Raw genomic sequence first — 20,588 nt, forward strand, 5'->3', positions numbered from 1 at the left:
TCAATTCTTTGGGATATGTATCTAGGAGCGGAATTGCTGGACCAAATGGTAAATCTATGTTTAAATTCTGGAGGCCCTATCACACTGACTTCAAACTGGAGATCGGAACCTCAGAAAAGAGATCTTGGCTAGAGATAAGAAACTGAAATTGTAGCGCAGGAAACTATATTCAGTATTTTGTAGTAACCTATAATGAAAAAGAGTAGGAATATATGTATGTATATGCATGTCTGAAACATTATGCTGTACACCAGAAACTGACGCATCATTGTAAACTGACTGTACTTCAATTAAAAAAGAAAAAGAGAAAAGATGGCAATTAAAGTGACGAGAGTAGTTGACATTTCTCAGGAGGGTTTTTGATGCTGGTGACGACAGGGAGAATTCTACAGGCTGTAGCATTTTGCATTCCCACCAGAGTTCTGTTGCTCACATCCTTGTCAGCATTTGGTGGTGCCAGTGTTCCAGATTTTGGCCATTCTAATAGGTGTGCAGTAGTATCTCATTGCTGTTTTAATTTACATTTCCCTAACGACATATGACGTGGAACAATTTTTTTAACACTTTCTGCATAAATTTTGCAAACTTTTTTCATTATATGTTTAAGGCCTATCAAGGTTATCTCCTGAGATTAGACAAATGATAAAAGTAAATCACACTGAGAACATTAAAACTGGAAATAAAAGTACACAAAAACATGTACAAGAACAAATGACACAGAACAAATGACACAGAAAAAGTGCTTTTATTTTGTCATCTACCCTCAATGACCAAGCTCCATCAAAGACCGTCTGCTCTCAGTTGGTCCCATCTTCTTCTTGTAACTTCCTACAGCTGCCTCTCTGATCTCTTACCCCACTCCGTTATGCCCTCTCCTCCTCTCCATTTTCTCTAGAGCTACAGGCTATTTCCAAGAAGCATTTTCTTTCCTACACAACTAAGACCAGGGGACCATCAGTTCAGTCTCTCTCACTCAACTCTCTTGTCCTGGTGCCCAGTCAACATCCTACCAGGCCCAATTCTGGCTCACTCTATTTTTACATGTATCAGAATTCTGAAATTACAGTGTTCAACTTCAGTTTGTGCTTCATTCCTGTTTGGCAAATCCTCTTACTAATTTTGGATCTGTTCATTACTCTTTTTCCAATCTCCACATCCCCAAGACCCTTACTCCACTCCCAGCCCCCACCCCCCCACCCAACTCTGAATTAATAACCTTGCTTCCTGCTTCACAGAGAAAACAAGCCATCACTCATACACTGAAGCCAGAAATCTAGGCACCATCTTTGATTCTTTTCCTTTTCTCAAGGCAATATCCAATCAATTACCTTTTCAAATCATCTTAAAGTCTTTAGGAGAGAGAGGAATTAAAAATATATAATCAAGTGTTTAAAAACATTTTCTACAGCAAAATAAAAACATACATTATTTTTAAAAAGCCACATTCTACATTAAGTACATTAAAATACTGACAATTTTATAAATAAAATTATTTTAAACAGTAAATACATGATAAAATTTCTCTGATACAAAGTTATATATAGTTCAATGACTGATTTTGAAAATATAAAAACTACATCCTTCTTTTTATAAATATTTAACTTAATTTTAAAAAATTATCAAAAGTTAAAAAGTGCTAGATATGCTTCCATTTTGTTCCATTTTTGAAGCAATTATAGCACAACATCAAACCTTAAAAAAAGATAAATTAGGGCATAAGGCTCATCCTGTATTTCCTATAAAACTTTGGAGTCTTTCTAGGCGGTGGGAAAGGCTGGGAAGCTGAGTGCGGTGCCAGGGGAGGCTGTCATCTGCCCAGAGCTGTTACCTGTCCTTGCTCTCAGAACCAGGGGATTCCTCCCTCCCAGCCCACACCTACGCAACAGTCTTCCTAGGCCCATCAGTTCATAATTTTCAGGAGAAAAGATTTCTGACAGAATTTTGATATTTAAGTCCTATGCGAATACTGAAACTCTTCCAAAGATTGAGGCATTCATTGTACATTTGAATTTTATACAAAAAGTCATAATCTGATTCCAAATGAAAAGAGGACACTTCATTTGGTCACTTGATTTCATATCACTTGTCGAGGTAGGGAAATTTTCTTCTTTCTCTGAAAACTGTCCTGACTATACAAACGGTGATTGTACTGGAAAGGGTTCTAACGCCTTTTCCACGTTCTTCCAGTTGTGAAAATTCTCTCTGTACCACTCAACTGATGAAACAAAAGACAAAAATAAAAAATAAAAAAACTAACCATTATTTACTGAGTTCCTGCTAAGTAAGAAAAGTCTTGCCCATCAGCTAATGTGCAGGCAAGGGTTGCCTAATGACAAAAAGAATGTGACTTTGAACCAGTGACATTAATCAGAAGGTATTTCAATACCTGAAAACTTAGATTTAAAAATCAACTATTTTTTTTCTTTATAACTTGAAAAGTCCTTCAATGTTGAATTAACTAATATTAAGTGTTAAAACATTCGGATTTTAGGGAATTCAGGGGGAAAGGGGGAGAAATCATTTGCACTGGTTTTCAAGTTATGGAAAAAATAAAGTTACAGAAAAAAAAGTACAGTATTTTGTTCATGTAAATGTCACTCACTATACTGCATGACAGGCCTAGTGAGATGATGTGGACTTCCTTCTGTTAATATGTAAAATCATTTTATGTTGCTATCCTATTAATAAATTTTTTTAGTTCAAAAACTGATAAATTATTTTGAATTTGCTATCTAAAATTCAACACAAGTATTTTGTATGTCAAGCTCTGAATCAAGACTTTTTTCCTATATTTGGATATCTTTTCTCATGAGTACATTTCTAAATAGAATTTTAACAAATATATACAGACTTTACACTTATTTCAATGGATGGATATTTCTGCACATACTAAATTTATTTCCTACTTGTTTGTTTCAGTATAAAAAGACTTAAGACACTCAAAGACGTCAATGTCTATATTTCATCAAATCTAAGATGCCACTGATCTTAAGATGGACCACTATTTTATGTATCAGTAAGAAAGGAAAAAAAAGTTGAAATAATAATTATAAGACACTAGTGACTGTAAAACATATGCCTTTCAAGGATGTGAAAAAAATTGAAAAAGTGTGCCAGAGAACCAATGAAATAGGTACCTGATAAATGCTAATAAGACAAAGGAAGCGTGACCAAAAGTTAGTCTATGAAATTCAAGATACTTAATTACTACTGTTAGAAATATATTAAACATAAGAATTTCAAAAAGTGAAAGTGATTCACCACCACATTTTGCTGAATTTGGAGTGTTTTAAACATTACTGTGCCTCAAAAATTTTTCTGAATCCCCCTCTGCCCTAAAATGATCAATTCATAACATACTTGTTTTCTTGATTCCTTCTTTCCAAGGCACTTTAGGTCTCCATCCTAAGCCATGTATTTTTTCTGACTTCATTGGATATCTCATGTCATTGGTAGGTCTTGGAAAACAAACAGATTTAAAATAACATTGTGGATATATATTTACAAATTTAAATACTAAGAGAAATAATGTGCGTCCATGCATCTTAACCATAATTCTAATTTCTTCTCAAAAAATTCTCCCTGATGACACATTTTTTATAGAAAATTTGTAAAATAAAGTATACATTAAAAATCATGTATAATCTAGATGCCTCATCTCTATGACTTATTCTTTTCTTATTTCAACTACAATCTAGGTATGAATGCAATGCCTCATACCTAAATGTTTGATGAATGAATAAATAAATGCACAAAAACATATCAGGACTCATGTTCCACACCCTGGATCTGGTACTTTATATACATTATAAATAAAATTTTTAAATTCTTCTGTAAGCAAAGTATATTATCCATATTTCACATTGAAGGAAACCTCAGCCTTGGAAAGGGTCAATAACTTTCTTTAAGTTACACAGCTGGTATAAGTAACAATGCTACACTTTATTCTTATGTTATTTATAATTAGGAACAAATATTTTAGCAGAAAACTCAAGAGATAAACTTTACTGGGTAAGTCCATACATTTTACAATTTTATAAGTACCTAAGATTTCACACTTTTCCCCAATGTTTTAACTTGTTACTCACCGATCATTAACATAATCGACCCAGTTTTCCATTTCAGACTCTGAATTGGTCTCTTTGATCTGTCAGAATGGAGAAGACTTTTGAGTCAAATTATAAAATGAGACCAGAGAATAAAGACGGTATTCAACAGATGATTCAAAAGACAAGAAAAACCACCTCCTCCGAGTGGGGGAGATGGCCAAGATAAAGAGCATTTTATTAACACTTTCTACACTTTATAATCGAAATTCTGTCTGAGCTCAGAAAGAATACACATTATATAAACTATGGGAGAAAATAAATTTTTTTGGCTTATGGTAATGACCATAAGCCAAAATTACTCATTACTCAGCATGATATTGTGATTCATAATAAGAAATAAGATATTTAGTCTTCATCCCTGTTCCTGGCACAGAGCTCCTAAAACCCTTGCAGTTTCCCAAGAGGTAAAGGTATCTTGCTATTCAGAACAAGTCCCTTCAACCACACCAGAGTTCATGTTAATGAGTGATTTTTTTGGAAAGCCCCTAAGGATGAAGACTGGTTGCCAAAGGAATCTAACATGTGATTAGAAGGATGGAACTCAGCCTCCCTGCCCGCACCTCCAAGGAGGGGAAAGGGACTTCAGACTGAATTAATCATCGGTGGCCAATGATTTAACCAATCATGGCTCCTTAATGAAATATTCGTGAAAACTCAAGAGAGGAGCTTCCAGGCTGCTGAGCACATGGTGGTGCTGGGAGGGGGCACACCTGGAGAGGGCGTGGCAGATTGCCCTATGCAGCTCCTTCCCTTTGTAATAAACCGGTAATCTAGTAAGTAAACTGTTCTCCTGAGTTCTGTGAACCACTCCAGAAAATTACCTCAGATTTATAGGTGGTTGATCAGAGGCACAGGTGACAACCAGGTCTTGTGACTTGACAGGTGAAGTGAGGGCAGTCTTGTGGGACTGAGCCCTTAACCTGTGGGATCTGATGCTATCTCCAAGTAGAAAATGTTGAAATTAAGTTAAATTGTAGGACACGAGCTGGTGTCTGAGAATTGCTTGGTATGGAAACCCACTTGTTTGGAGTACAGAGCGTGCTGGGAGTTGCGTAAAGGAAAATCAGTTTTTCCATTTGCTTGGTCCTCTTTCTACTGAATCCTGAGATTTATAAATGATGCTAATACATACATGCATTCACAACTGTTATTTACACATCATTGTTCCTTGATTCTAGGGCATACAATTTCATATTCAATTTTCTCAAATTGAATATGCCTTATAATGGGTATGTACATTTAACATATTGGAATTTTTTTTCCTGAAAAGCTGTTACTAAATAAATGATACAGTTTCAAATAATGAACACCTCAGCATACATTTCCTGTTTCATTTTTCAAATGAGTAAACTGTAAATTGTTGATTTTGACAATTAGTGATTACTGTCACTGACTCAGTGACAATTTTGAAAATAGTACCCTTTTATAATATACACATACCAGTTGTATTAGTTCTTTGGCAAGCTGTAGAACTGACATTTCAAAATTGGTTCCAATGTTGTAAATTTCACCTGGTTTCCCCTTTTTGAGGACAGTAAGAAATGCTTCCACTACATCAGTAGCATAAAGGAAATTTCTTGTTTGAAGCCCTGATCCATGAATGCAACTAAAAAGATGAAATGAAAGAGAATCATAAAGTATAAGAAGTAAATTCTCCCAAACCAGAGTAAGGTGATGACTGGGTACAATTCCAGAGAAGCCAATCCCAGGAGGATCCTAGATATCTTTTACTGAAAATACAAATCATCATGACTTCTAAATTTTATCCATAATTCTTAAAGGATCTCCAACCCCTCTGTAGGTACTCAGTGGGAAAGCAGCAAACATATAAGTGACCCCTGAGAAATATTTACTCATCAATTTAATAACTTAAGTTCATTTTGAAGAATATCTGTAGCTCTATGAATTAAATAAACCCTTTGAAAAGGTAAAATTATATAAAGATAGATGGTAAATTTTAATGCTATAACTCAAAATTTTAGGGTAGATCATTTAAATGAAATTAGTAATTAAATTATAAAGATGAATTACAGATTATAACTATTTAAAAAACTATTACACTGATTGTAGGAAAAATTCTTAAATTTGTTGAGACATTCAAGTCCATGGCCTCCAATTCTAAAACTTCATGATTTTCAAGAAAGACTGACACTAACTACTATTATGTATCAGAAAAACATGGGTATAAAGGTAAATAATGACATACCATTTCCTGTTGTGTTGTAGTAAAGATATAAATTTTGGAATAACCTAAAAAAATTTAAATATCATTTTAGACTTTGGAAATTCATTCATTAATATGAATCTGAACTCATCATAAGATTAAAGGATTATTACTGTCAAGAAATACACTTATGAATAACTGCTAATTTTTATCAGGAGTTCAAGAAACACTTATTATAATTTTGATAAATGAAAGAACTCTAAGATCGCTTCGTAGTTCACAAAAATCAGTTATCTGCTAGATGAAAATGAGGAAAAATGATGTAAATAGTGAAAAAGTTCAGGAAAAATATGGATGAACAGTTTGCTCTCATCACAAAACTCAATTTTATGTTGATTTATTTGGGCAAGAATCATCTCTTACTTATTATTTTACATATAGTACCCACTCAATTTGTGCTTGTGAAATTAATAAAAAGTAATTCCAGTACCACTGGATTTAAAGAAAATTTATGTTAAACAGGGTAAGATAAGAAATTACTGAATTTCTAATAAATCTGTTAAAGATACTTCAAAAACCAAGCCAAGTAGCTATTAATACCAGCAGATCATGATATAATACTTTCCCTTGGGCAAACAGATCAGTGCAACCAGCTAGGAAGTAAGAAAACTCAGTCTTGTAGAGAGACTTTAGACAGAGAGACTAACAATTACTTAACATTGAGCTTAATGATACAGAATCGGCCACACAGGCATTTTCAGCCTTTTATCTACATTTCTTTACTCGCTACTTAAACTACTTTCTGGAAGACATTCAGGCCTGCAGCAACACAGAGGGGTTGGACCAGCTGACCAAGACAAACTTATGTTCGAGCTTCCCGCACCACTCTCCAACTAGTGTTGACATTTCTCTACAGCCTAACATAACAGTCTGACTGCAAACCAGGAAGGAGTCTTCACTGGTGTAACACTAGAATCCCACAAAGTACAAGGCGTTTTCACATACATCATCTCTCTGGATCCTTCGAAGTCCTTCCTAAGTATTATAATTACCCGTCAACTTAAAGACCATGTTCAAAGGGCCTAAGGTCATGCCAGCTGGTGAGCTGAGACTTAAACTTGAGTCTTCGAACTCTAAACCTGATGAGATTTGCATGTGGCCTATATAGCATTTACAATTATGGTTAATTACAACACAGATTATTTAGACAAATAACTGAAGAAAGATTATTTTAAATAATGAGAAGTTACAATCACTAAAACATATTATGGATTCAGAAGTTAAATGTACCTTTTCTGGATACTGATGTGGTCCATAAACGTTACTGCTTCGTGTGATGACAACTGGAAACTTAAAGAGTATTTGACATTAAGGCAATGGAAAAGTCCAATAATAATGATTATCTAAAGACAAGCAGTTTTAAAATAAGGGAGCTTTTGGCTAAATAAATCTATACACCTTAAGGGCAGAAATGAAGGGATTTTTTTTCTAATGTAAGGTTCCTGAAGAGACAGGACAGGACAGGATTCAGATAAAGGCAGAGGTTCCAAGAGGAAGAAGAGGACTAGTTTCCTTACTGGGACTAGGGATGGATGAATATAGATGGAGGCAGGTTTGTAGGTTTGACATCAGAAAATTAAGATCATTTCCACCTGATTATTTCAGAGACCACCTTAGATGTCAAACTTCAAGTTGTCTTTCTCTGTTGTATCAACCCCTACAAATGAGAAGAGCTACCATGCAGGGAAAGGACCAAAGCTACCGTAACACAGAAGGCCAGAGAACCTTAAGTAATTCCTTGGCTTGCCTTTCTGACCCAGCCCCTAATTACACTGGAAGATCAGTGGGAAGCCAAATACAAGGGTTCGAGCTCAAGATTCATAGTGGGAAAGGCTTCCCCAGGGACACTGACAGCCACCGGGGCCACTCTACCTCCCACTGACGCAGAGCCAAGAGCAGCAGCGGCAGGTGGGGAATCTGCCCACCCTCTGTCCCCATTAAGAAGGCTCCTGGGACCCAGGGCATTCCAACAGGGCTTTCACTCTAGCTGTAATGCTCTACCTATTCCTGAAGTAGAAAAATACACATATATAAATTGTTCCTTTAAATGATGCACGGGATAAAAAGAAGTAGGTCTGGCTTTGTCCACACAATATAGGAAATCAGTTTTTAAAATTCCTTAATATGTAACTTTTCTCAGTCTATGTCTTCTGTTCTGAAAATGAAATGTTGCTGATGCTAACTGGGAGTTTTAACACCTACATTCAAAGAGAAGGGATTCAAGAGGTTCTGAGCTCAGCTCTTACCTTGTATCGTTCCCAGTAAGACTGTACAAAACACTCAGCAGCTGCTTTAGACGATGCGTAAGGATTGGTAGGTTGTTTAGGAGAAGATTCATCAAATTCCTAATTTTGAAAAAGTATATTAAAAAAATAAGTATTACGCACACTTTCTAAGTAGAAAAATCAGGGAATATATTACAAATTTGAAATGTTAATCACTACATTTAAAAAAACATTTATTGAAACCTAACTATGTGCCTGGCATTCTTCTAAGCACTTCACATGTAGTAACTTCTTTAAGGTTCACAACAACCCTACAAGGCAGGCAGAGAGAACAGCAGGTGCAAAGGCCCTGAGTCAGAGCTGTGTCCAGTGGAACTACACGGAGGCTGGTATGAGGGAAGAGAAATGGGATACAAGGTTGGAAAGCTAGAGGCCAGAACATGTGGAACCTTGAAGGCCACTGTAAAAACAATGACCAGTTTTGGTCAGAGTAATATCACAATCTGACTTATATTTCAAAAATCATTCTGGTTACTGTGTCAGAGCTGATGTAGGGTGACAAGAGTACAAGAAGGAAGAAGCTTACCTGATAAAACTGCAAAGAGAGTTGCAAAGGATTGTTTCTCAGAAGTAGGATTAGGAATTGAGGAGAAGTGGCCAGGGTCTGCTTTTTCTCACTGTAACTCTTTTCAGACTACGTGGGTTTTTTCCACTATGCACGTGTTTTGGTAAATAGATATATTTAAAAAATAACACAGGACAAAATGAGGTCGCTGCAAACACTGACTTTGAAAAATACAGACTGGAGAATGGAGTCATTGTTATGCATATAAAGTGTAATATTTACAAATGATTCAAAAAGGAGAAGTCGCTCCCTGACACTGCAACGTGCTGTCCTGAGTGGAGGAGAAGGGAGGCGGGAGTGTGCTGCAGTCCAGCACGTGCTGTGACCCGTGGGAACGCCGTGCATGATGGGAGCTGGGTGAGACCTGCTGCTCTCACATAACACTGTCAGTCAAATTACATACAAGTCTGCACCAAGACAAGGCTGTTGTTCCCCATTTGGGGTCATATTATTTGATTTGAACAGAAGACACAGTGGAATAACATTTTGGAGAGTCCCGTAAGTGTGTATATCAGAGAATAAAAAAGTCCAGAGTAGGTTTTAGTAAGACAGGCTTGTATCATGGAAGAGGGTGAGGAGATGAAATGGACATTTTCTAAGCTTACCTTATCAAGACTGCCTCCATATACCTCATCTGTGCTGACGTAAATAAATTTCTCCACTCTGGCTTCATGAGCAGCACTCACCAAAACGTGAGTGCCGTAAACATTAACATATGTAAACTCAAAGGCACGGACAAAGGAAAGATCTGAAAAAGAAGAAAAAGCTAGAATGATTCTATCCAAGGGACAAAGCAAATACCAAACAGTAGACTCAGGTTTAAGGAGAGCTCTATTTACTTTCCTTCATTCACCACAACTGCAAGTGTTAAAAATAACATAAAAATGCACTGCTATTTACGACTTCTTTAAGCCCAAATTACATAGTCCATGTCAATTTTTAGAACCTAGAAAAATACCAGTGCTATATTTACAGGAAATTTTTTTTTATTCTAAAAAGAAAACGACAAAAAAAGGAATGATACAGCTAACTTCAAAATGCTCTTAAATTTAAAAAATGTTGAAACTTCCAGTTTCTGCTAACAGAGGGCTAGGCTTTTCAGATCGACATGTGATTGCTGAATATGACAAAAAAAATGCTGTATGAATTATTTTAAAACAAATTCACTTTAATGAATTGATTCTCTATAATCTGGGAACAGGAAAAACTTTCCTAACTACGACTTATGATCCAGAAGCAAAAGGAAAGAAGCTAATAAATCTGACAACATTAAAAAGTCTTGCATGGTTTAAAAAAATCTATAAACAAAGTAAATGGACAAAGGACAAACAGGGGAAAATATCTGAAGTTTTCAGAGACAAAGGGTTAATGTCTTCAATCTAGAAAGAAGTCATAAAAAGTAAAAAGGAATGACCCTGTAGTAAATGGGTAGGAGATAGAAAGACTTAAGACAAAGAAATACAAATAGTCCTTAAGCTTGAGATACTCAACCTCAATTATAGCAAGGAAAATCCAAATTAAAAACTCACAGATACAGTTTTTTACCTATTAGATGGGCAAAAATTTTAAAATTTGACAACACAATTGGTTGGTTGGGTTATGGGGAAAAACACACTTATATGTTGGGAGTGAGAATGCAAAAAAAAAAAAGTTTACAATTCCTAATGAGGGAAATCTGGCAATATCTAGGCAAATTATACACGCATTTGGCCTTTAACCCAGTGTTATGGGACTCAATTGTCCCCCCCACTCATGGAGGAGCCCTCACCCCCAATACCTCACAAAGTGACTGTACTTAGAGACGGGATCTTCAAAAGGGTGATAAACCTAAAACAAGGTTTTCGGGGGGGCCCAGCGACTGGTGTCCTTACAAACAGAGGATATCTGGACACCAAAGAGGAACCAGGGATGTACAGAGGGGAGACCATGTAAAGACACTGATGAAGGTGCTCTGCAAGCTGAGGAGAGACCTCAGCAAAAACCAAACCTGCCAGCACCTTGATCTTGGACTTCCAGCATCCAGAACTGTGAGAAACAAAATTCTGTTGTTTAAGCCACACGGTCTGTGGAATTTTGTCATGGCAGCCCTAGGAGGTCATATATCCTGTAATCTTGCTTCTGGGAATCTCTCCCCAACATCAACTGATAAATATACAAAAAGACACAGGCACAAAGCCGTCTACTGCAGCACTATTTTTAAAATGGCAAAAAAGAAAAGATACTCAACCACAGTACATCCACACAATGGAGTACTATGAAAATAGAAAGAAATAAAGAATGCATCCATTCTGCTGTGTAATGATCTCCTAGATACACCATTATATAAAAAAAGCAAGATGGAGTAAAATATATACAGCAGGCTACCATTTCTCCAAGAAGGGCAGTAGGTTACACTTTTTTAATAAAAAGAAAAAATAAATCGTAAATAAAAGCATATACAGTTATCTGCAGGGGGAAGAGGAGAACACAGTGGAAAAGACAGAGATAATAAAAATAAGAATAATAACTACAATGAATTAACAAAAATTAAATGTGTAAAAATTGAAGAATTTACAAAAAAGAGGGAAAACGGAGGATGCTAGGAAACTAATTCATCATAATAAAACCTGTAAGTAAACAAAAAGAATCAAGCATTTTACCTGACCTTTCTATATCAATTAAATTCCAGGTAACCCAATAACTTAGAAGAAAAATTTAGTTTTATAGGTATTCCAGTTCATAAATGAAGAATGTATGACATAGTTAAAATGTCATCATTTTGCAAACCCCACATACAAATGAATACTGACTATATAAAGTACAAATAATGATTTCTAGTGGAATTGAAAAAACAAAACAAGATAGACTTCAAAACCTGGCTAAAAACAGTTGGGAATAGATAAGTGAAGGTAAAGTGTCTGAGGCCCTTGTATTATTTGGGAATAGGGCAAAGGTTTTGATGGACTTTAGACTTTGATAAGCTAATTATGCATATGGTAATTTCCAGGGTAACCACTTAAGGAATACAAACAGAATATGTAACTTCTGAACTAGCAGAGGAAGAAAAATAGAATAAAATTCCTTCAGTCAAGCTCTTAAAAACGCAAGTAACAATTTCTAAAAAGGAAGGCAAGAAAGAATGTTCTGAAAAATAATTTTAAAAGAAACAAGCAAAGAAGCAGACAGGTGAGAAAAATAGAAAGCACATAATGAGATCGTAAAAATAAATCCAAATATATCAATGATCTAAACATTCAAGTCAATTACCAAGGATGCTCAGACTGAAAATTAAACCAAAATCCACACACAAGTTGTTTATAAGACACACAGCTAAACCATAGCCAGAGAAAGGCTGGAAATAAATGGATAGAAAAAGATATCATCATGAAATAATAACAAAAAGAAAGGTGATACAGCTATATTAATGTCAAACAAAATGGACTTCAAGGTGGTACCATCACCAAGGAAGAAAGATCACTTCATAAGGTTGAAAGATTCATTTCACCAGAAACATAAAGGAAATTTAAAGAACAGGATTATGAACTTAATCTAATGCATCTACAAAGAACAATGCACTTAATGTTTGCAGATGACACATTCTTCTCAATACACATGGAATATTTACAGAAAGTGACCCTATATTGCCAAAAAGTAAGTTGTAGCACAAAGAACTGAAATCAACGTAGTGTGTTATCTAACCAATACTACAATTAAGCTATAAGTCAGTAATGAAAAGGTAACAAGAAAATCTATACATTTTTGGAAGTTGAGATACAAACTTCTAAGTAACTCCATGGATTGAAAAAGAAATCAAATCTTAAAAATAAAAGATAATTAAATTAGTACACATGAAAACATGGGATTCAGATACAGCAGTATTTAGTATTTAGAAATAAATTTATAGCCTAAAATGCATCATTAGAGAAAAGCCAAAATTAATAAGCTAAATAATACCACAAAAAGGTAGAAAAAACAACAGAAAATAAGCCTAACAAAGCAGAAACAATAGTACAGGTAAGAGTAGAAGTTCATTACGTAGAAAACAAGCCTATAATAGAAAAGATCAACAAAGTTGTAGATAATTTTTTGGAACCACAAAAAGGTAGGAGGGTTTGCTTTGTGGGTATCAAGAATTATTATAAAGTTATAGTAATTTGTGTGGTAACAGCATAAGGATGGACAAAGACAAACAGAACAGAACAGGAGCCCAGAAAGAGAGCCAAGCACACATGGGAACCTGATCTCCAACAAAGGTGGCAACGGGGAAAGGCTGAGTCTTTTCAATAAACAGTGTCGGGTCAAACTGATAGTGATATGCGGGGAAAAAAATCTGAATGTAAAAGGCAAAACAATAACTTTTATGAAAAGAATATAAGAGAATATCTCCATGACCTTGGAGGTAGGAAGAGTTCTAACATAGAACACAAAGAGCAGTAACCTTACTAACGGAAAAGGTTGATAAATTGAACTACACTCAAATGAAGAATTTCAATTGATCAAAAGATATCATTAAGAAAGTGAAAAGGCAAACCACAGACTGAAAAAAGGTAGTGGCAAAAGGCTTGAGTTCAGAATATATAAAGGTCTTTTAAAAATCTATAGGAAAACACTGACAATCCACTAGAAAATGGTAGATACTTAAACAGAAACTTTCTAAAGAAGATACATCAACAAGAAAGGGGGAGGATAATCCAATAAACAGATGCAAAGGTTTTTAATCTTATTAATAATCAGGGAAAACATTAAAAAAAACCCACAAAAGATTGACAACAGAAATATTGGTGAACATCCCATAAATTGCTGGAAGGAGAACTGCCATATCATTAACCAAGCATAAGGATTTGCTCTACAAGATATGAAAGTACTGTATTAGTCAATATACTGTGTAATCAGCACAGGCATACACAAATGGACAAATAAAGAGTTGAGAAACAGGTACTCATACAAAGATACTTGATACCTGAGAGGGCAGTGGGAACTGATAAACTTTCCCATAAGCAGTAGAGGTCCAACTGGTATTCAGATGGAAAAAAATGAAACTGGATTCTAATACTTCATATACAAATCAATTTCGAATGGATTACAAATCTAAATGTGAAAGACAAAAGTATGAAGTTTTTCAAAGATAATGTAGGAGAATATCTTCATGATCCTGGGACAAGAATTTCTTAAGACCCAAAAAGCATTAATCACAACATAAAAGGTATACAAATTCATTAAGAATTTATTTAAGAATATCTGTTCATCAAAACAGGCTAACAAAAACATGAAAAGATAAGCCACAGAGTGGGAGAAGACATTTGTAATACACATAACAAAGGACTAGTATCCAGTATACATATATGTATGTATATGTGTATATATGTATGTACACACATAAACAACCTTCTTCAAATCAATGAGAAAAAGATAAACAAGCTAATTTAAAAATGGACAAAAGATTTCAACAGCATTCCACTAAAGAAGAAATTGAAATTATCAATAAACAGATAAAACGTAGCCAGCCATAGTAATCAGGGAAATATAAATTAAAATCACACTCTCTACACACTATTCAGATTGATAAAAATGGAGAAGACTGACAAAACGAAGCATTGGTGAGATCTGGAGCAACAGGGGGTCTCCTGGAGGACAGGAAATTGGTACAACTGCTTTGTAAAATAGTTGGACATTATCTCACTGTTGAAGTGTGTGCAGATCTTATGATTCCCATTACATATTGAAAGAAATGTGTACCAAGATACATGTGTAAGAATGCTTATGGTGGTACTGCTCAAAATTGCCCCAAAGTGCAAACAACCCAAAAGTCTATCAAGAGTAAAACAAACCCAAGAGTGGTGCTGTATACTTGGAATGGGATATTGTACGTCCCTGAAAATGAAATTACACTTACACCAAACTGCAAGGAAGAATCTACAAGGATGAAAAAGCAAGATCAAAAAACCTACTTGTTATTTTATATATACATTATTATAAAATTTAGAAACAGGCAAAACTAACTTACACTGTTTAAAGATAAATACACAGACAGAAAAACTATAGCAAAAACCAAGGGAAATTATAACAAAATCAGGTAATAAGGCAGTAGTAATACTACTGCTATTCAGCAACACTCTATCTTTTGTTTAGATGATAGCTACATGGGTATTTGCAATACCATTAATCATTTAACCCTACTCCTAAATTCTTTTTAATGTATGTTATATTTCACAATATAAAATTTTAGACAAATTATTACACAATATCTCAGGACAAAACAGTACAGACAATAATATAATGTCCAACTGTGTATCTACCACCCACCTTAAAAAAAAACAACATAATAATACAGTTGAAGGCCCATCTCCCCAGTAGTAATCACTATTCTGGATTTGGTTGAAATCAGTTTTAAGACAGCATTCAAGGTTACACTTCAACATACACTAATATAGGTGATCTGAAAAGCACCAAGTATCTCAATGACAGAATGACCATGGGCTTTTCTGGTAAAGCATGGTGTACGTTCTTGCAAAGGCATATATTTAAGTACCTACTTGTTCAACTCCATTATTAGATTTTAATTTTGGCTAGTTAGCCACTGGAAAAAAAATTTGCCCATCAAAACTGTAACATAAAACAACGCTTACCTACATGTGTTTGTGCAGCAAAATGTAGTACTATGTCAATTTTCTCAGTTTCAAAAAGCAGTTTCACGAAGTGAGAATCACATATATCACCCTGCATAAAAAAGCAAACACGAAAAAACTGTTTCACTGAACACTCTCATTCACAGTGACCATCCTGGTTTCAAAGAGAGTTATCTTGAAAATTCAACCAAGGGGTCAAATGTAGTAATGATGTATTTCTCCAGCATCCTAGGATATAAAATATTCAATTTAAAATACGTTTTTGTAAATAAGTGTCTAAACAACATTTTATTGAGCAATACTAAGAATTATGGTAGCTTTTTTTTTTAACATTCTTGCCAACCTAAGGTGACTATGTAACCAAGAAAATTTTTAATTTATTTTTTTCAAAGTTTGAGATAGCCATGATTGAAATATATTTAAAGTAAATGTAACAACTGGAATGACATTTTGAAAAATGTATTTCACCATGGCTAAGCAAATTTATGAGTACTTTTGATGTGACATACACTTAGTTCTAAATAGGTATTCTCAACAATTCTTCAGTGACTGAAAAACACTTTCATAAAGAAGAACAGAATTATGAAATGTTTGCTCAGTAGATTCTTTAAGATTTGTGGTTAAAAGAAGAGTTTATAAAATCACCTTTTAAAAAACACACAAATCATTAGATAAATAGCTTTATTTGACATTAAAATTTCCCTTTGTGAATTAATGACCTGGTTCTCTGGTTTATATTTTGGCCTCTTCCAAGAGAAGCTAGTAAGAATCACCCTTCCAGGGCCAATCAACCCACCTTCATGGGAAAAAACTATCAGGGACTGTCTGGTGGACGTTTTGACTGTTGGCTGGCTTGAGTAACACACCCTGATTTATACCAGTCTCTTTCATTTAAATCCCAACAAGGCCTTATTAAGGAGCCTAGTGAAGGCCCCCAAATCACAAACCATGGAAGTTCAATCAGCTACTCATAGATCTACCAAGGCATCAAAAATCACATGTTGCTTTGTGTGTGACATCAATCTACAAGTGGTATTCTCCACAGCAAGTGGTACTTCTGGAAATTAAAAGGTCTTTAATAATTGTGCTTTCCAAGCCCTTATTACACAAATTTATCAAGCAGAAAGATATAACATCTGAATGACTATAAAGGCACAGTATAATAATCATATAATTATAAGAACACTTTCGTACCTGTATAAATTTGTAGTTTTGTTTGTTAGAAATGGTTTCAAGATTCTTCAAGCTTGCACAGTAATCCAGCTTAAAAAAAGCAAGGAAGGAGAAACAACACAAAAAGTGATAATAGCTTTTCCTATAAAACTTCAATTTATTTTAAAGACTATAGATGTTCTGATCGTAATACAAGAACATGTCTTTTTAAAGTGTTTGTCCTCAGTGTTTTTAGAAGTTTCTGGTATCTTAAAAGTAACAAACAAACAAAAAACATGTATTTTGTTACCTTTTCAAAATACAAAAAAATTGCTTTTTAAAAGCCTCTCTTTTAAAAAACTTTCCTGCCCAGATCTGCCTCCAGCTACTGGTGGCTGTAAGGGTTTACCATTCCTTACTGAAAAGGAATTAGTGATTGAATACAATTACACCTATGTTACACATATTATAACTCATTACGCTTTTTCCTGAGTTATCTGTTAGTAAATTGGTATACAGATAAGAAAAAAAATTACTGTCTACAGTATTACGACAGGTAAATTTTAACAAGACTTACATATTTTTTAAATTGAAGTATAGTTGATTTACAATGCTGTGTTAATTTCTGGTGCACAGCATAGTGATTCAGATATACTTACATATATACATATATATAAATACATATATACACATTCCTTTTCATTATAGGCCATGACAAGGTATTGAATATTGTGCTAATTATTTTTTTCTACATACTTTTACTACAACATTTTATGAAATTAAGATAACTGCATGTTGTGTTTAAAGTCAACAATGCAGTGACTACCAATCTCAGCTTTCAGAATCTCCAGGGATATTCCAATTAATACAGAAAAATTCTCAAAATTAATATAGCTGCATTTTATTTTTAAAAATAAATATGTAATTTTCCAAGAGGTGGCAGTTGTAAAACCATATGACAGAATGAAATAATCAGTCTCTCAACTCCAAAAAAGGTTAACAATCACAGGATTACACTAAATGTTGAATTTAGAGTGAAGATTTTGTTTTAGTAAAAATACTGCACTTAAAACCTTTACATTATGGGCTATCATAATAAATGAAAAAGTTTCAAGACTTTATGTAAGATTAAAAACTGCATAAACTGTATAGGCCCCCAAGTTGCTAAAATGACTAAATAAAAAACTAAAATATCAGCACGACAGGATTCTAATACAAACATAAATAAGTTTCAGCACATGGAGCTCATTTTTATAAAACTCACCTTGTCTAGATTTATGATCATATAGTTTGGATAGTCTTCTACTAAAGAGACAATCACATGTGATGCACTATAGAAAAAAAGTATATCTTGTTAGTAGAAAATTAAACCTTTTCTCTAAACTCTGAATGTTACTCTAAGCTGTCCAGTATTAGTAAACTATTCAAAGATACCTTTAAATTGTTACAACAGGAGTAATGTAACTACACTGAATATACGCACGCCCACAGTTCTCAATAATCTCAACAGTATTGATATACAAAATCTTACACTCCCTTTACACTATGGTGAAGAGAGAATTCACTGGTGCTGGGGGTAAGAAAATAATTAATCAAATGATGCTGTCCATGCACGCTTTGAGTGTGGGAGTAAAGCAGTATCATAAACATAGCAGGTACTGGTCAGTACAGATGGACTGAAACTAAAATGTGCCTTTTCAGAGACTGTAGGTATAACTGTGCAAAAAGTAAGCTGATAAGAGCATAGGAGTTGTCCACGTTCACAGTAACCCTACTGCAACTGCCAGCTCCTGGTGCAAGAATTTGGTGGTGTAGTAAACCAGAAACCCAGGTTTCCAAGGCTAATAACTGCTGAAACCATCCTGAGTTGAATACTGACAGGGCTCCCAGGTTTCAGGGGACCCTGAAGTGGAACCAGAGGCATCTCTCAGTGAGATGATCCCTCGGATTTTATCGTATACACCAGAATGCGAGCTCCTAGGAACAAACTATGAACAAATTCAGAGTTTGTACTTGACGGCCCTTTCACAGAATTTTCTAGGGTGTACCCTTCCTGGACCACCATTTAATGCCCATGCTCCTCTTCTCAGTAAGTGAAATTTGCCTGGGACCCTCCTCCAAGTCACTGTCAGATTAGAAGAGGTGATCTAATGTGCTAAAGGGTGCAGGGTTGGTGGGGGAGCATTCTTCCAGGCGTTGAGTTACCTTCTAGGGTGGGGATGTAGGCAATAAGCAAATAAACACACAAAAAAAAATGTAATTTCAGGTAGTGGTAAGTGTGTTAGTTGGGACAGGAACTATTTCAGATAAGATGATCAGGTAAAGCCAGGAGGAGGTATGTCTGAGTTAATATCTGAATTGAGTGATGCAAACACCCTAAGCAAAGGTGAAGCCAGTGCAAATGCCTCAAAATAGGAGGAACTAGACGCGTGTGTTCCAGGAACTGCAAGAGGGTGAATGTGACAGGCACAGAAAAGCAAGGGGCAGAATGATAGAAGATCAGGTTAAGAGCCTGGGCACTTGAGAGTCTTCTATATATGATCGGGTTTGGATTTTTTATTCTAATTCTGACAGGAACCATCACAGTGAAACACTGACTTCTAAGTGAGGGACAGGCTTTAAGGGAACAAGAATGCAAGCTGTATGACCAATCAGGAAGCTACAAGTAGCAGTCTAGGCAAAAGCAAACAGTACCACGGGCTAGGACTGAAAGGGTGAGAAGTGGTCGCTTTGGAAGTATGAGAGGACGTGCTGATTAAATGCGGGTGTGACAGGGAAAGAGGCTTCAAACAACTAGCACACAGCACTGGCAGAGGAATTTTAAAAGTCAGCTGACTAAAACAAACTCCTATCATAATCCAAAAACCGTTTCTTGGCGCCGACACGTACACGGCCTGCGTATCGCGGGGGCGCGGGAGCTGAGCTGGGGTTGCGGCAGGGGTGAGCAGCTTACTGCGAAGTGGGCGCACTCAGAAGAGTGCCGGTACCACTCGGCCCAGGTAGAAAGGTGGACTGTACCACAGCACTTCTGCTTTGCTTGAGAGGCGTTTAAAGGAAGTCTAAGTATCAAAGGAGCCGCGTCTTCGCAGGCCAGGAAAGGGGGTGGTGGCATTATTATCGTCGTGCGTTAAGACCCTCCCCATGTCAATCAGACCCCCAAAGCTGATCCCAAGCGGAGGCGCAGGAAAAAGTTGGGGTTTCTGGGGAGCCACTACTGGGCCAGCGGCACCGTTACCTACATGAAACCAGCACCCCCGGTCACCAGAACTCGCTTCGCAAAGCTGCTGGGAGGACCCAAGGGCTCGGCCCAGCCCGCGGCCGACATCTCCCAGCTCAGCAGTGCCCAGCACCGTAAAGCGCCAGCTCAGTAGATCGCAGGGACGTTCCATCGCGACTTTTTACGACGCGTCTTGCTCCCCCGACACGGTAATGGGGCGGGCAGCGGCCACTTCCGGAGCTTGGGCCGACTTGTCCCCGCCCCCTGGAAGGCTGGGCGGGCCCTCGGGTGTGAGAGCCTCGAAGCAACACTGCGCAGGCGCAGCTCTTCTGCGCTTACACCTGGCCCGCTAGGAGTAACTGGGGTGGCTAGGAAAGCGGGGCCTTAAACATTTCGGGGTAAGTGACACCAGCGTGGATTAGACTTTACTT

The 20,588-nt window shown here is 36.1% G+C and overlaps 1 protein-coding gene across 1 annotated transcript; it reads right to left on the reverse strand.

The window, feature by feature from the left end:
• Positions 1 to 726: 726 nt before the first annotated feature.
• Positions 727 to 20,386, reverse strand: TGDS (TDP-glucose 4,6-dehydratase). The gene is made up of 12 exons (XM_006211008.3): positions 20,180 to 20,386; positions 18,205 to 18,271; positions 16,983 to 17,051; positions 15,789 to 15,879; positions 9,789 to 9,931; positions 8,580 to 8,678; positions 7,564 to 7,623; positions 6,316 to 6,359; positions 5,550 to 5,715; positions 4,089 to 4,147; positions 3,361 to 3,458; positions 727 to 2,215 (listed from the first exon to the last, which is right to left on the reverse strand). Exons 1-12 carry the CDS (start codon positions 20,263 to 20,265, stop codon positions 2,130 to 2,132), a joined length of 1,068 nt encoding a protein of 355 aa, XP_006211070.1. The 5' UTR covers positions 20,266 to 20,386; the 3' UTR covers positions 727 to 2,129.
• Positions 20,387 to 20,588: the final 202 nt, after the last annotated feature.

Source organism: Vicugna pacos, chromosome 14 (assembly GCF_048564905.1).
Source record: "Vicugna pacos chromosome 14, VicPac4, whole genome shotgun sequence".
Taxonomy (NCBI): Eukaryota; Metazoa; Chordata; class Mammalia; order Artiodactyla; family Camelidae; genus Vicugna; species Vicugna pacos.